The following is a 16865-nucleotide window of genomic DNA, read 5'->3' as shown; positions in this document are numbered from 1 at the left end:
AGTCTCTGCCTTATTAGTCTCCTCTGCTTTGTGTTTCACCGTGTCTCGACTATGTGTGTAACAATGAAAAAGGAGCAGAGGAAAGATGTTACTCAACTTCAAGTCAAGCCACTACGTTACTGTAAGTACAACTAAAACTTCCCAACAGGAGATCATCTGTCGACTAAAATGCACCAGGATGCCTTGAAGTAGTTATAAAGACATTATTTTGTTTATTATTTCTTTATTATTTAAAAAATTACCGGCACAAGTAAATGTTTAAATTTAAGATTAAATACAAAGGACACATCTGAAATGCAGCAGGAGACTATAACGTAACCTTTGGATTTTATTTTTTGCGTTTTTGCTCATTTTCTTCTGCTTGTTTCTGAAAGAGAGAGCATAAATATATTATGATATATTCTTATTGTTATTATTGTATGTTACTGTTTTTGTTGGTGGTAAAATAAAAAGTATGCTCTGAGTAAGTGTGTGTCGCAGTGTGAATTTCTACCATCAGAGTAAATTAATTATTATCAACGAGCAGCACTGTTGCCCCCAGGAAGGCCTGTGCTTGATTCACAGAGTTTCTTGAAAAGAGTCTGCAGATCAAATCATCTGCATTCATTTGTTTCCCTTTCTCAAACAAACACTTTCTCACACACGTCAGTCTCGAGCACGTTAACGGGCAATTTAACCGCTTTAATCTCTCTGTATCGCTGTTCTTAACATTTTTTCTCCAGTTTGACACCTCATAGTTAACACTAAACGTCTGAAAATGCCGCCAAAATATCTCAGTATTTTAAACTCACTCGACCCGAATCTGCCATGAAAAAATTAGAGAAAAGCCCACAGGGAAAAGCAGTGGCGGGGGAGCTTACTGTAGCATATCACAACCATTCAATGTAATTTACATTGCTACTACGGGCTGCTGGCCATGGCTGGATTTCTTTTATTGCCATTTGTGCAAAGACCCTTTCTGGTGGTAAAATGAAAACAAAGGCATAGGTGTTGCTGATGGACCCTTTTCTTTAGTCTGAGATGCTTTGGGTGTAAATGCTGTCTACGCCCCACATTTTAGGAATTAATGGCACCATTTGGGAAAACATAAAAACATAAACATTAAGCTTTTGTTCAGTACAGTACGGTACATTCATACACATACCTCCCAGTCCAGAACCGAGGCTTGCCACTGGGCGATCTTGTCAATATTCTCCAGCCGTCTCTTCCTCTCGTTGATTTGCTGGGTGACGTTCCGCATTACTGCCAGCGCTGCTGCCACGTATCGATAGTCACTACAGACACAGTGCACACATAATTACTCTTGGGTGTTTAAGAGGGTTGTAGCTCTTGGTGGTTGGCCACTCAAAGGCATGTAATGTTGTAGTAGTTAATGATACAGAGTAGCCTATTAAAGAGCGGGGTTATAAACTCAAGTAACAGTAGTAAATCTGCTGGAACACACTCAAAAAAAGGGAAAAAAGACACTGCTATTTAATTTTAATCAGCCACTTTCTCTATTCACAGTTAACTCCGGCTGCGTCTTTGCTAACTGAGCTGGATTTATCCCTCTGGCTTAGATGTGCTGCAGATCCAATCCTCACTTTGGAAGATAATATGTGTGTGTGTGCTTGTGTGACAGAGAAAGTCCTATATCTGGCAGATTCTCCACTGCTCCTAACAGTCAAACACTGCGATCTGGCAGGCCTCGCTGGCAGAGCTGGCACCTGTCCCTCTCTGGCTGAGAACGCGTGGTTTGTGAATGACCTGGAGCTGGCTGAGACATGCTGAATCACTTACACCATGTTTCCGTGGGTTTGCACGCATGAGTTTGCACATCTGGATGCGCACATATGCGTTTAATGCATGAAAGCTCATCAGCAAATGTTTAGATTACATACTCTGCTTCTGTGCTGCAAAAACATAGATTGTTGTGTGTGTGCCAACACCCGAAGAAAATAATCCTCAATTCATATTTAACCTGTTATCTCTCTCTCTACATATATATATATATACACATATATATAGCAAAGTTATTTGATGTATATATATACACACACATATATATATGTGTGTATATATATATATATATATGTGTGTGTGTGTGGAATGGAATACTGTATATATGAACAGTGGAATTTAGTATTTTCAAGACAACTTAGAGTTCGTAATGAGATGTTTTCTTCAAAAAAAAAAAAAGGAAAAAAAAAAAAGAGTACAAAACAACATTTGCTCCAGTTCATGCATGGATAATTACCGCTTCAGTGGTTTAAACCCAACACCTGCAACAGCTGCATTGCAACACAATGCATCTGGAACAAAATGATGCATCAGTAATGACTTCACTTTTAGAAGCAAATGCATTTCTATGAAAGGGCAACAAATGAAACAGCTGAAAAGTTATTCGTGGCCTCGGCGTACTGTACCTGTGCTCCTGTGCGGTGTATTTAAGAAGCTCGGCCAACTGGAGTGGATATTTGCAGATTTTCTGGACGGGCGTGAGCAAGAAGCCATCTATGGCGATGTCAATCATTTGCTGGAGGAGGCGGCAGGCTTCGAAGAAGTGCTGGTACCTGCCATCCCTCATCAGTTTGCTCAGCTCCATACAGGCATCCAAGTGGTTGTTACAGTATTCTGAATAAATCCAGAAACCGTCTTGCTGTAGTGCAAAGGAGTAGAGATGGACATCGTCAGGATAATTAAAAAGAAAAATCATATAAATAGGGGAGTGATTATGGTTTCTAAAACATTAATTTCTTCTTATCTTAGGATGCTGTTAGCTGGTTAATTAGCTCCACAATTTAAATATTATCTCAAGATAACGGGACGAGATAAAAGAAAAATCTATTTTCTTCTTCTTTCATTTTTGGTCGAAGTTTGTCTAAAATATACTCACGTGTTCTAAAAAGCACGGCCCGATTTCAGAGAGGTGCGGCTCCTCTGTGTTGTACTGTTTCTCCAAATCTCTGACAAAACCCATCTGAAAGCGGTAGATGTCCTCGATGTTTCCAAAGATGACCTTCAACTGGTCGTCGTTAAACATGTCCACGCGCTTCCTGCACTGGCGCAAGTAGCCCTGCAAACAACACCGGTTACAGCTACAGTGAGGCTTTGACAGAAGATCCTGTTCAGATGAGCACAAACATTTTTCAAAATGAGTATCAGGTCTCGAACTGTGCCATGGCTGCTTGTAGTTAATTAAATGCCCTGAAGCTTTGGCACTTTGGGAACAGATCTGATATAAGATAGCCAGACTTCTCCCTGCTGTCATTGTGAAATATGCATGCTAATCCTTTTTGTTTTGTTTCTTAAAGTCAGGCTCAGTTCAAATATGCATAATCACAACAGGGACTTCACATTATTGTATCTGAGAAATGTGACATTTCAACGATCAAGTCATTTACTGGTGATGAATTAAAACATCTGAGAAACATAAAAAACATTACAGGCATCTAATAAATAATTTTTTAAATAACAAAAAAAAAATATCTTAGCATCATTTTGAATTCAGCAGTGCAAAATTTCTTCTTCTTTGTAACTTTTCTAAAACACTGAAGCAACTTACTTTAATGAACTGACCGGCTTTTTAAATCCAGAATATTCTACATCTGTATTTTTGATTGCTTGGTCTGGTTTTTAGCTCTTCAACTTCAGTTTTTATTATTTAAAAGTGAGCTTGTTCAAATCTGTTCCTCAGCTCAGAAAATCCTTTGCCCGTGCATGTCCTTGAATATTTGGAAGATCAAAGTTGCTTACATTAGCAAGACGTGCAGAGGTAAAATCCACGCTTTATTGCAACTATTCTTAAACAAGATGCTTACCTAGATATGATCTGGAATACAAACATGTATAGAGCAGTTTAGGGAAAGATGATTGGAAAATATGTGATGGAAATCGTCTAAGTTCAAAACTGTTTATTCTAGCATAGAGCACTGCTGTGTGCTGTGCATTACGGCCAAACATCTCCACTTTGGTCTTGTCTGTTCAAAGGACATTGTTGCAGAGGTCTTGTTGTTTTTTCAGATGCTTATCAAAACATAAGCATGTTCTTTTTAAAGAGAAGAGGCTTTCTCCTGGCAAAGGTTGCAAACAAGCCATACCTGTTCAGTCTTTCTTTGATTGCACTGTCATGAACTTTAAACATGCTAACTGAGGGCTGCAGAGTCTGAGATGTAGCGTTGGGGTTTTTACGAGCATCACGCAGTCTGATGATGGAGTGAATATGCTGGGACGTGTACTCCTGGGAAGATTGTGGGATTGTGTGAGCACACACCTGAACAGCAAAGTGCCAAAACGTCTTCCTTTAGGTGCTCACACTTGCTGATGATTAATCAGTCAAGTGCCTTTTATCATTAGTGTGGTGGCCAGTAAATAACAGTGATTGTCACTTAGATTAGTGAGTTAGATACCACTGTTTAAAGACCAGACACATGCCAGGGAAAAGCAGGCTGTATGTAGTGTATGTTGTAAAGACATTTAAATCAAATGATGCAGCATATAGAGGCAAAATTGTACTAGCTCCAAATATTTTAGAAATTAAGTTATTAATATATTCAAATGTTACAATGTGTGCACTTTATAGAGGATACATGCCTGTTTATTATTTATTAGACTGAGATTCCTGGCTTGGGAGCATTTTTAAAGAGCTGCAATTCTAATAATATAAAAATGGCCAGGGTTTTGTTTATTTTTATTAGGTGTGAATTTTAGCTTGTCACTTCAGGATGATTCATAATATAATGACAAATTTGGTCTGGACTGCTGGGACCACTGTGTACAGCTGACATATTGCGGTTTTGCATTTAGCTAAAGAAGCATTATTTTTGGCCTGTTTAGCAAACGAGAAAGAAAAAAAATGCCTGGAATAAAAGTGTGAATGTGGGAGTGTTACGAATTTATGCAAGATACTAGATGCGTAGCATCAAAAAGACTGCTGCTTTTTAATTAATTCAGCTTCATACCATATAGTTTATAACCTGCCCTGCTCTTACTTGACATATTAAAGCAAAGCCGGGAACAGCAGTGTATATAGATGTGTGATTTATGAATGTGTGCCGGTGTTTAGTACCTCACAGATGTCCTTGAGGTGTTTGATATAATGTCTCTCTGTGCTCATAATCTCATTTATAACGTTAGCCCTCATCTGGTCTCGGTTTTGGAGGGGTGAGCCCAGACATAAGCAGTCATTGGTTGGATCCAGGTGCCCGTTCTGTACCTCGCTGGTTCCTTCAGCTGGCTCTGCTCCACCGTCTTCCTGGTTCACCCACAGCTGAGAACAAATACATTCATGCACACACAAGAGCCACATGCATTCGAATGAGTAAAGAGCTTTCTTAAAGGTTGGGTGGGGAAAAAAAGGATTAGACAACATATTTATATATAATGATTATTGTTAGTATTAACAAGTAATATTAGCTCTCCTAATGTGTTACCAGTCACACATGAAAGCATACACACCCAAACATCCCACACATAAACACAGCGCTTCATTAAGAGGTCCTCTGGTAGTTTAGACAGTGAGTTGCTCTCCAGCATGTCAAAAAACACACTGCCAAACACTCCAGAGTATAAAAAAGCCTCTCTCAGAGACCGAGCACATATTCTGAGGGCATTTAATGTGTGACTCAAAATCTGCCCCCTACACATATGCATGCATGCGCTCAAATACCACCTCGTGATTTCACCGACACTCACGCACACACATAGATATCCACATACATCGTGTATTCCACTCTCGCTCGTAGAAAGGGCCAAGTGAGCGTGTTTTCAGATGCCCAGCAGCCAACACCTGATGACACACAGTTTGCCAAGAGAACATCAAAGAACCGACGGGTAGAATGTCAAACACAAGATGAGGAATGTAGCGCCACAGACAAGCAGAGTGACGGGTGGTAGAGCACTGACTGCAGACGAGAACTAGTAGCACAGCATTAAGACTGAGAAATAGTCAGAGTCAATAGTAAATAGAGTACTGAAGAGAATGATCCATAATTGAACTATAAAAAAAAAACATGAGTAATTTTTCCCAAATCCATCTAATTCTACGTGAATACATCTGTACAATTTTTTTTAGAATGGCCCTTTAAGGAGACATTTCACATTAGCTTTACTTTTGACTCATCAGTTCTGCCTCTCTATCGAGCCCGTTGAGGAATGATGTGATAACGTTAATGTTTGGTAATGTCGAGGGCACGTTGCGTGGACAGACTGGAGCGGGCGGGTGGGCGGGCAGGCTGGATGGGTAGATGAAGCTGGGAAAAAAAACGCACCTTTGACGTGGTGTTTTGGAACCGTGGAGTTGCTATGGGGTTGATATAGAAAACCTGTTTTGTTTGGGGCTGAGGAGGGTGGGGTTCCACCTTGGAAAGAGAGAATGACAGAACAGAAAGATACTTTTTGGTTGACAGTCAGTCAGCCTGTCTGCCCTGCCCTCTCAGGAGTGAATATGGAAGGGTGGACAGGTGGGAATGACCATGGAAAGTGTCTGGGTGGGTGCTCTGCTGTGGGATCCCTTCAACTACAGCAAAGATGCTAATTCTTCCTTCCTTCATAAAGACACTAAACCATATCAGGAATGTTCAACGATATATTCTACTTTGCATCATAAATTGTGTCTAATTAAAATATTTTTTATTATTATATGCCTTGGACTAAGACTTTAGGCGAGAAGCCTTCTGCTTTCATCCAAAGAAATTTCAAAAACATATCGCAGAGTTAAACTATGAATATACATCTTCCTGTACAGTCACGCTTCACCATTCCAAGAGAAGTGCAATTACAGAAAGCAGAAGTAAAAGTAGTAGGGAAAGGCATTCAGCGGCAGCGTGCAGTTTTTGGATTCAGCTGAACTAAGACATGGGTGCTATTACATAATCATGATGTAATGCGAGGATGTTGTAAATTTAATTGGATTTCAAGGATAGAAGTTGAAGGTGATGCTACGCTAAAAAAAAAAGAAAAGGGGGCTCATCAGCATCTTTGTTTTCTTGTTCCTGAACATCCGATAAAGGCACCTAGCTAGCTGTTTTCTCCTCTCTTCAGTGTTATGTATTATTAAAATAAAGCAGCACTTAACAGTGGAACTGTGGAAGAAGCATATTAATGTGTGTGCTTTGTGAAAGTGTGTTTGTGTAAGGCGGAATAATTGTGCATGTGTACCTTCCAGTATGTTTATTTATCAGCTCGGGTGCATATGTTCATGTGCCTCCATTTGTGTACGTGTGTGGGTGTCTGTTGTGTCTGTGGTCGCTGGCCAGCCATGGCTGCAGCTAACTCACCCGTACAAAGCTGGCAGGGAACCATCCTTCCTCCTCATCAATCTGGCCCCACCACCAGTCCTTGTTGGAGGCGTCCAGCACCTTGATGACGTCACCGGCCTTAAACGCCAACTCCCGGTCCGCCATGGTCACATGGTCCCATACCGCCTCAGCGTTGACGATTGAACCTCCACTTATCAACTGTAGGAATTGGAAGGAGAGACAAGAAATACCTTATGTATTATTCTGATCACGTGAAGCTGTGAAGCAGGAGTAAACACTAAACATTGATCAACAGAACACAATCCAACGTGATCCAAAACGGTAAATGAATCAAATCTGAAACTGAATGCAGTACAGTAATATGCCAGATTTTGGCTCCAGTATGTGTGAGTCCTTGTTGTTAAACCCACTCAGATTTCTAATGGAGTTAAACATAGGCCCTCAAAGCCAGGGCCCGCTAGCAGCTCGGGGACTGCACAGCAAATAGAACGGCACAATAGCCAACACAGATCATAGTACAACACAACAATAAAACAACGATACAAAAAAGGCAGAGCCGTTAGTGGGGAAAACATTCTGTGTTCAGTGGCACAGCACCAGTCTCCACACAGGGACGGTAATTGGCCCATTATGACATTAGAATAATTACATGTGTTAATGTAATATAAATGCTAAGGAGCAAACAAATGTGAAGGGATAATCTCCTTTCCTTCATGCTGTCACTGGGGCTTGTTATTTTATCTGCAGCAGTCTTCTACCAAACATGAAAGGATGACTCATCAAATCTTTTCTATTGACTTTAAAATCATGAATAAATAATGTGGACATTATGCGACACTAAAAATAAAGATTGAATTTGTGCAACGTACATGAGCAAAGTTATTTGATGTGCATCAATTAGAGATTGTAAGGTGATCAGTAGTCTTTAAGGGGAACCGGAGAAGCTAAAGGTTGTTCTCATTAAAAGACATGTTCTTTAGTGCCTGAAATCATCAATCTAAAGCGTCACCATCTGTCACACTGATCACTTAGCTCTGTTACCTTGTGAAGCACAACCCCATGCATGCGTGCAGCCCCACGTTTTTACTCTGTATGCATGAAACCTGTGTATGCATCCGTGGAACAAATCCAACTGTTTGTCCCAATTGTTCTCTCCACAGTAGTGTTCATCAGCATTCTCCAGTCCGGAGCTTAACCACGCATCCAGTCCCTGGGGCTGTGGGCAGAGCAGCCAGCGCTAACCAACCCTGACAAGGGATGCTGTGGCTCTAGGTAAGGACTTATCAAAGGCCTGCAGAAATAGCTGTCACAGGGATGGCTACAAAATTAGTTCCTTACTTCTCTTAAGGCCTTTGCATAATCCTATTGAGCTACTTTCATTTTATACATTTAGCTAATTGTTTTTTTTCTCTTTAATTATCTAAGATTATTTTGTCTATTGTAAAAGACAAAAATGACCCTCCTACCTCTACCTCAGTCTAGCACAAAATTGCTTTTCTACCTTCCTGCCGATGCAGTGAGTTTGCAGTGTGTCTATAAGAAACAACACAGTGTGTGCATGTGTCAAACTCAGAAGCTACATGGGCCCTCCAACCTGTAGACAAGACCACCACCCTGATGGATTACTGAGACAGCTACAGGGGCTATAAGCCAATCAGGGCAGAGAAGTGAATACAGGGAGGGACGGACTTCCATGCCTGGAAGTGAAAGAACAGCCGTCGTCATGGTGACAGATGAGGATGCTTCACTGATATTGACAAGATGATGGGATGAGGCAAGGACATTTCAGGGTGCACCACAATATTTCCACATTTAGGCGCGTGTGCGTGTGTGAGAGAGTAGTCACACACAAAGAGTGACCACCGAATAACTGCAGTGTCACTCAGCTATTAAATATTAAAATCAATCACAAACTGCAATTTCAAATTAAATCTAAAAATGCAAAGGAAAACAGCACGGGCCTCTGCAGACAGTTCGGAGATCAAAGATGTTTAGCCAGGCATCACTTTGGACAGGTAGCTGGGGTAACAATAGCTGTAGCCTATATCTCAAAGCGCTCCACTTCAGGAAGAGAGGAGGGTTACCGCAAAAACATGTGTCACGCTGCCATGGAAACAGGATCAATAAGTAGTGCTCAAAAACATTAAAAAATCATTGCTGGTTCAGGAAAGGGAATTTAAATGATCTATTAGGGAAAAAACACCTGAAGGAATAACTAGTGGAAGCCAAATCAGCTCCACTTGACTTACACCATAAAAAGAAGCCCATAGAAGAGATGAGCCTTGGCACTGAGGTCAGCCTTGCTTCTTGCCCTCCCACCCCCTCGTCGTCCCTCCAGCACCACTCCATTTTCAGCCCCATTCACTACAAGTGCAATCTCTCTTGTCCCCATCAATCTGCTGTAATACGGGCAACAGACAGAAAGAGCAAAGGAAAGAGGGATGGAGATCCATTCACAGTGTTCCTCCCTCCTCAGTTCTTTCCGTTTATCCCTCCATCTCTCTAATGAGATCAGTACTGCCCTCTCCAATATATTGCATCCTTTTTTCCCTCTACATGTCTGAATAAATTAAAAGCATTACATAATCAATCTTCCCCCGTTCCCGCCTAAGCACGGCCCCATACCTAGCTGGATAATACAGTAAACACACAGAGCCAAGCACAGAGAGGGCTTGCTCATCATACTCATCATTACATGTGTGTCTATCAGCTGTCATGACCTATGTCATCATTATGGGCACACTGCAGTTCCTACATGAAAGATCAGAGGGCTAAGCAGATATCTCTGAACTGCAAAACCCGTATTTGGGTCAATGCAAATGAATGCAGAGGAATCTTTCCCTTTATATAGGCGTTTGTGACAGGGCTTTCTGTTACATGTCAGAGCACAGACATGGAGCCTGACACGGAAATGTGTATGAATAGAAAGCAGATTCACTTGCTTATATCATCTTTGCAGCGCAACACATCAGCATTCACTGCACTGGCAAAGCCACTGCATTCCAACATCCTCCTCTGTATCCAACCTTAGCACAGCTGCACCAAAGTACCAATAGCATCCCTGAACAAGCACGCATACACACACACACATACGCCTTTAGCCAACCTTACCATGTTTGTGGCATGTAACTGTTCGGAGAGTGTATGCATGGAGAAGTCCGGTTCATACGATCATGATAATCGAACTCCTGTTTTGGAATAGGTGACGGTCCTCCGCGAGAGCCTGAGCCGTAAAGTAACAAGGTAGTGTATTCCAATGCACCGAGTGAGTCTCGCGGTCCGTCCTCCCTGTGTCTGCCAACCCTGTTATGTAATACACTTATACCCCGAGTCTGGGAGCCAATCAAAGATGCTCTGCTTAAAACCGGTGAGAAATGCACACACATCCTCACACACGCCGCTGTCCCACTCGCGCACACCATCTGCACATTGACACTTCTGACTGCACAGCATTTAACAGAACTCTATTAGAAGGCACCTGCCCTGGTGGAATTACAAACGTGTGAATGCTCGGGATGTGCGCAGGATGCAGACTGAAAAGGCACAGCACATAACACCCACTTGAGACTACCTCTCACCCACATCACTTAACATGCTCGCATACTTACATGTGAGCAACACATCTGTAATTAGCACTCCGTTTGTTGGCCATGTGACCCATAACCACGTTACGATCTTGTGACGTTGCGACGATTTGCATGCTTACAGTCCTGCGAGGGTCTCCGAAAGGGGGATGCTGTTTATGCGTTTGTACCAGCCACAGAGATGAAAACACCAGCCCTCATGCAACAGCATGTGATGGAGGTATCTGTGTTCATAATACACATCTCACAGCACCTGCAGTCCAACATTTATCACTTAACTGCACACGCACAGAAAACACACAGCACTTAGCAGTGAGTGTGAGGAAGCACATACAGTATCTTCAGAAAACCTGGTGAGTCTAACATCCCTATTAATAGGACTGTCATGGACAGCTCTGGGATAGGGCTTTCAGAATATCTATTTCAGACGTTCATTCAACATTCATGACACCTGCCTCCAATCCTTTATTAGACTATGGCGATGCACTTGGAAGGGAATGGAAGGAAAAAGACTTTTTTTTTTGTCATCTCCAGCTGACAAGCCTTTTCACTTGGACTGCATTGCATCTGAAAGAAATATATAATGATGCATTTTTTATTAGTCACCATTTAGTGCCTGGGTGACATAACGTGTGGGCTTCAGAAACAGGTGCTACAAGTGCAAGAGAGAAAACAGGGCACAATATGGGGGGGGGGGGGGCTGTGAAATGGGAGCTCAGTTTAGCTGAATCTAAAATGGGGGAAACCTGGAGTGATGAGGCCCTGCTTTATTAGGCCTACCCTGCCATGCTGTTGGTTACTGTTCAGCTGAGACTACAATGATGCTCTAGAGTGTGTGATCAGCAGCACAAACCTCTCACTTGCACCGCTATTTGCTACAAATATCACACTGACTTGTGGGGAGATATCACAGCACAGCTATTAGCTGCCATATTGTGGATGAGGCTACAGTGGATCACAAAAGGGAGGAAAAAAAACAAGTCCTTATGCAGCAGTAGGACGTTGTTAGAATAATTTTTAAAAAACACCGTCACATTCATTTCCCATCTAAAAGTCATATTATTATAGAATAAAATTCATCAATGCGCATAATCCACAATATTCAACATGGAGGAGAGGGGAAGATCGACGTGGGGTTGGGGAAGGTGGGTTGGAGAGGAGATGTTTATACTATTATGCGGGGAAAATGAATTTCCAGTCACCACAGAAAAAGGTAAGCGCATCACAGATCTGTATCCGCACAACTACGACCACCACCAGACAACACTAGCTATCACAAACGGGGGGGAGGAGGACACAAAACATAACGAAGGATTGGAAGGAGGGAGAGGGTGGGGGGTGGTGGTAGGGTGGTGGGAAGAAACAGAAATACATTATGTTGTACCAACGTCATTCATTTCAACGCGTAGCCGTGATGGAGCGCCGGGTGTCCCCGCTCTCGACCAACGCGCACTGCTGTTCTCTCCTCTCCTGTGTGAAAGTGCGCTGCGCTGCGAACCGGGCCCCAAGCGCAGATCCATTTAACGAGTACCGAGGATGAACATCAACAGCACGTTCACAAGCACCAGAACCGCGATCACCGTAAACACCGCGCAAGTCTGGACGTCCAAGGCCATGGCGCAGCGCTGCGGGCCGATGCTGAGCTGTGCTCTCAGTTACGGGCGGTATTCAGCTCTCCACACTTAGACACGCAGCCTCAAAGCAACCAGAAATCCTCCATTACAGTTAGGCAAGAAATGACGAAAAGATGCCCCTACTTCTCTCCACACAGCGCGATGCGATTCATAAAGATAACGGGAAGAGATGCATCATCCTCACCATCATCATCGTCATCAGTCTGCACCGCGATTTCTCCCCGCTAGTCAACACCTGCCGGTGTTTCGCCTCTTCCCTCAACCCGACCGTCTCTCAGGCCAATAGATTCTCAGAGCACACAAGAGGGAGGCTGTGCGCAGGCTGTTCGCAGCTGCTGAGCTGCCTTCCGGTGAGTGGGGGACCAGGGAGAACGGCTGTGAGCCTGAGAGGCGGTCCTGTGTTAATAGTGATCAGCTCTCTGCCGCTAGACTACCGGCGTCAGCCATCACCTACAGCCGGGGGAGGGGCACAGCCAGCCCCTCGCTGACTACATCGACCACTGAGACCAGAATCATAACCTCATTCATCTCCCACCCCATCTAAAAATATCGTGGTGGTGCCGTGGTGATTTATCATTTACCATTAACAACCCCGGCATGAAGGAGAATAAATGTCAGAGTAATGGATGCATGTTCCTCAAAGTGATCACCATCTTATAATTTTATTGGCATAATGTCTGCCAATTTATCAGTGGCAGCAGATTCATCGACAGGAGCTGGTTTGATATTCAAATACATGCACTTTCTGCATTACCACTGGTGCACCGGGCGCACCTCACTGATGCAAGAAGACCGTTTAAAGGTGCCATCTCTCGGACATGCAACGGTTTCTCGGGGATCAAAGGTGTCCAATTCAGTCCTGCTGGAGTGGATGAACCTCAAGAGATGAACCTCAAGTTTTAAGTTCTAAGTTCGTGTGAAGACCGGTCCAGCGTGCACTTAACTGGAGAACTTGGACTAGATGTACTCTGTGGAGCTAACCTTAAAAGTTATTTCTTTCATTTGCAGTGCAACCTTTTTTGCATATGCAGTTCAAAGTCCAAGCCACATCTATGCTACAATAATTCTGCCTGATGCAGACTTACCTTTGCTCTAGTATCTAATAAAGTGCTCCAAAAACAAAGGAAGTGCATCCATAAAGAAAGAGTTCCTTACATAAAAGGACACTGACACTACTCTCTATAGAGGGCAGAGATAAAATTAAGACCACCATTTCCTTGCAATTATTTTTTTTTTCAATTTCTGTACAGTTTTAATATTACCTGTTGCTGTTGTTGCTTTTTTAAAATGGAAGATGCCTCCACAAATGTAGTATTAATCAATTAAGTTGCAACAAAGTAAATTTTTTTCCACTAAACTAGATTTTTTCTGAATGACTTTATTGTTACATCATACACGTTTAACCATGTACAAGTCTTCAGTAGTCTCACTATTTCTATGGGGTTTGTCACGTCTCTTGGGTGGACCCTTGCACTCCTCACTGGTGGCAAATTTCTCACAGGATATCTGCCCCCATGAACAGGATATCCTGTTCATGGGGGCCCAGGATTTAGAGTGGGTTGCATAGTTTTCAGAAGATTGGTGAGTCAATCCCCAGCTCCTGGATCTATATGCTGAAGTGACCGTGGGCAAGAAACCGAACCCCAAGAATCCCCTGATGTGTGTTAGCATTGAAAATGTATCTGTGGATGCAGCCTGCAGTGTAAAAAGTGCTTTGAGGGGGAAAAAGGGGAAAACTGGTACTACATGAACGTTAATGAACATGCTGTATGTGTCATTGCCATCATTTTATTTTACTTGAAAAGAAGAAGCTCTTAGGTGCTTAGGTTTCTAAGTTATAAATTTGACTTCATAGAAATTTTAAATCAAGAGAAATACCTGTGAAATGTATCCAGTGGTTGAAATTGTGTAATAAATCAGTTTCCTTAGATAGAAGTGATGGGTCAGTTGGAAAACTTTGAAACTTCAAGCAGCTAATGGGATTTATAAAACTAATGGCTCCAGAGGGACAAACGTGTAAATTTCAGCACTGGTATCCACTTTTGAAAAATTATTTCAGTTGCCTGCTGCAATAAAAAGGCTGAAACTGATCTCACGGAGGAAATGTCAGTTCCAAGCGGTGCCTAATTAAAAGAAATCACCCATTGGACGTTTTTACATTTTAATATCTTAGACATCAAATGGTTGGGTATTTGATGTGCTTTGTTTGACAATGATCTATGCAAACATGGATTTATGGACATGATATGTCAAACCTGACAGTGCTGGTAGACCTCAGACCCCCAGCTAGAGTTGCGAAAAACTAAACAATATACATCACTTGTAAAAGAACCAGATCATAGTAACTGTTTCCCAAAAATAAAGGATATTTTAAAAAACAACAACTGTAATTATACCCCAAAGTGTATTTTAAAGGCCATAATGGGCCATGTGACATCATCATAGTCTTAAATTATGTTTCTGTAGTAGTAATAACTGAAGGTGCAGGCACTAGAAAGGGAGATCACAAATCTCCCGCCCACACTGGCTCAGCGGCTCCCTGTAAATCACTTCTCCTTCGATCCCCTCCCCTCGACACCAAATGTGCTTAGATGCCACAACTGCATGTCGTTTCTCTGTCTTCTCTCTCCTCTTGTTTGCGTGTTGTCCTGTTTGTTACTTGTGATCTCTGTGCTTTTCTTTTTGCCCCCCCAACCGCTCGTGGCAGATGGCCTCCCTCCCTGATCCTGGTTCTGCTGGAGTTATTTCTCTCCACTGTTGCCAAATGCCTGCTCATTTCTCGTTTCTGTCATTTTTGTAGCTTACACTGTAAAGTACCTTGAGATGATTACTGTTGTGATTCGGTGAAGCATAAGTTACAAAACTCAAGAACAACTTTCTGACTCTACGGTCACTGGGAAATGAGGAGGATTTCAACAGCAGCCCACTGTAGAAATAAAGTATTTAAAAGTCAGTAGCAATATATTCTAAACTGTCACATTTGCAACAGAAATATGTGAAACACAGACTGCTGTTACTGCTAGCTTAGTTAGCGTTTTACACCTATGGCCAACATAAACAAGTGCAGCTGTGGTTTGATATCTTTTAGTGTGACTGGAGCATTTTGAGCATATTGATTGAATGGTTGAAAAGGAGGCTGTGCTTGTGGGGTTGTTCTGTTAAGTTTCTGCGGATCAAAATCAACTCTAACTGCTAGAAGTTTGTGCAGGAAACAGGTGAAGTCCTCTGAAAAAGAGAGAGGAACAACTACTACAACTACAGAGCAGCCTTTCAGACCTAAAGGAGACTAGTGTCTGGTGTGCAGTGCAATGTTTTTCAGTGTTGAGTTGTTTTAAGTTTATCGAAAGTGACAGGACAAAATGGCCCAAGCTCCGATCTGATGCACGTGTTTGCCATTGGCATGCACATAATTTTGGCCTTCATGTTCACAGTGATACCTTAGATGAACATGAGCACATCCCAGCCTGCGGGATTGTTGGCAGATTATGAGTGGAGCACAACGTGATTGTGAATAAATTAACATAGGAGAATCACTTCAGTTCCATCTCCCTAGTCAACCATCCTACACACGGATACACACTCCCTTTCCAAACTACACTCTAACTTCACATTGAGCTGTGAGCTTTGGAATGAATCAAAAGACCTCAGAATCATTTTAAGAGAATAACACCAAAGGAGTGCAATATATCAGTATTTTTAAAGCCATAAATAATTTCCAGGGCACTTTCTGCACATACATGCTGATAAAAGCAATGGCTCCTGAAAGCTTGGCTTTCAGAGAACAGAGAGCCATACAAGGCATCACAGCTGAGATATGACAACCGTCCTCAAACAAGCTTTTCCCCCCCCTTCTCTCTGCTTGTGTGTGTGCAACACAGAGTGAGGAGATTACATAAGCCTACCCTACCTCTGTGGGCTCCCTCTCCAATCTCCCTGACATTTAGACAACAAAGGTCACATCTGAAAGTCTAAATCTGCACAGACACCAATGCTAATATACTCATACATATACAGAAGAAAAAAAAAGATGGTATAAACGGCAGAATATTTCCCACTGGCAGAGAATTACGTTAAATGAGTCTGAAATTACACTTAGTGAATGTGCATTACTTAGGGAACGAGCACAGACGCAGCTCAGTCGTATGACTTGCACCAATTTCAGGACTGTCAACCACTAAACCAAACTGACAGTCAATTTAGTGACATCACTCTTCATCCTCTCATGTGAAAATGACCCTGAACCGCTTTCACAGAAGCAGCTGCTGGCTCCCCACTTCACTGGGACATGTTTTACCCATGAGAGAACAGCTCACACAAACAAAGGTCTATTTTATTTATAACATAGGAGAATCACTTCAGTGATTCTCCTATGTTATTTTATTATTTTACTAATCTACAAATAACTGCCT

The 16865-nt window shown here is 42.3% G+C and overlaps 1 protein-coding gene across 11 annotated transcripts in view; it reads right to left on the bottom strand.

Moving 5' to 3' along the window:
* The window catches only part of arhgef9a (Cdc42 guanine nucleotide exchange factor (GEF) 9a), a 42730-nt gene that overhangs the window by 9235 nt on the left and 16630 nt on the right, over positions 1–16865 (bottom strand). For 5 of the 11 annotated variants that reach the window (XM_026188334.1, XM_026188313.1, XM_026188320.1 and 2 more), the window contains 6 exons: positions 7257–7436; positions 6249–6338; positions 5048–5248; positions 2876–3055; positions 2406–2638; positions 1145–1274 (listed from right to left, as the gene is read on the bottom strand). In XM_026188334.1, the coding sequence (XP_026044119.1) occupies positions 1145–1274; positions 2406–2638; positions 2876–3055; positions 5048–5248; positions 6249–6338; positions 7257–7436 (1014 nt within the window). Of the gene's footprint in view, positions 1–1144; positions 1275–2405; positions 2639–2875; positions 3056–5047; positions 5249–6248; positions 6339–7256; positions 7437–10349; positions 10854–12206; positions 12975–16865 lie in introns of those variants that run through there. The other 6 variants (XM_026188374.1, XM_026188357.1, XM_026188366.1 and 3 more) reach the window with 6 other exon arrangements.

This window comes from Astatotilapia calliptera, chromosome 2 (assembly GCF_900246225.1).
Source record: "Astatotilapia calliptera chromosome 2, fAstCal1.2, whole genome shotgun sequence".
NCBI lineage: Eukaryota > Metazoa > Chordata > Actinopteri > Cichliformes > Cichlidae > Astatotilapia > Astatotilapia calliptera.
This window is presented reverse-complemented; position numbering and strand designations above follow the sequence as displayed.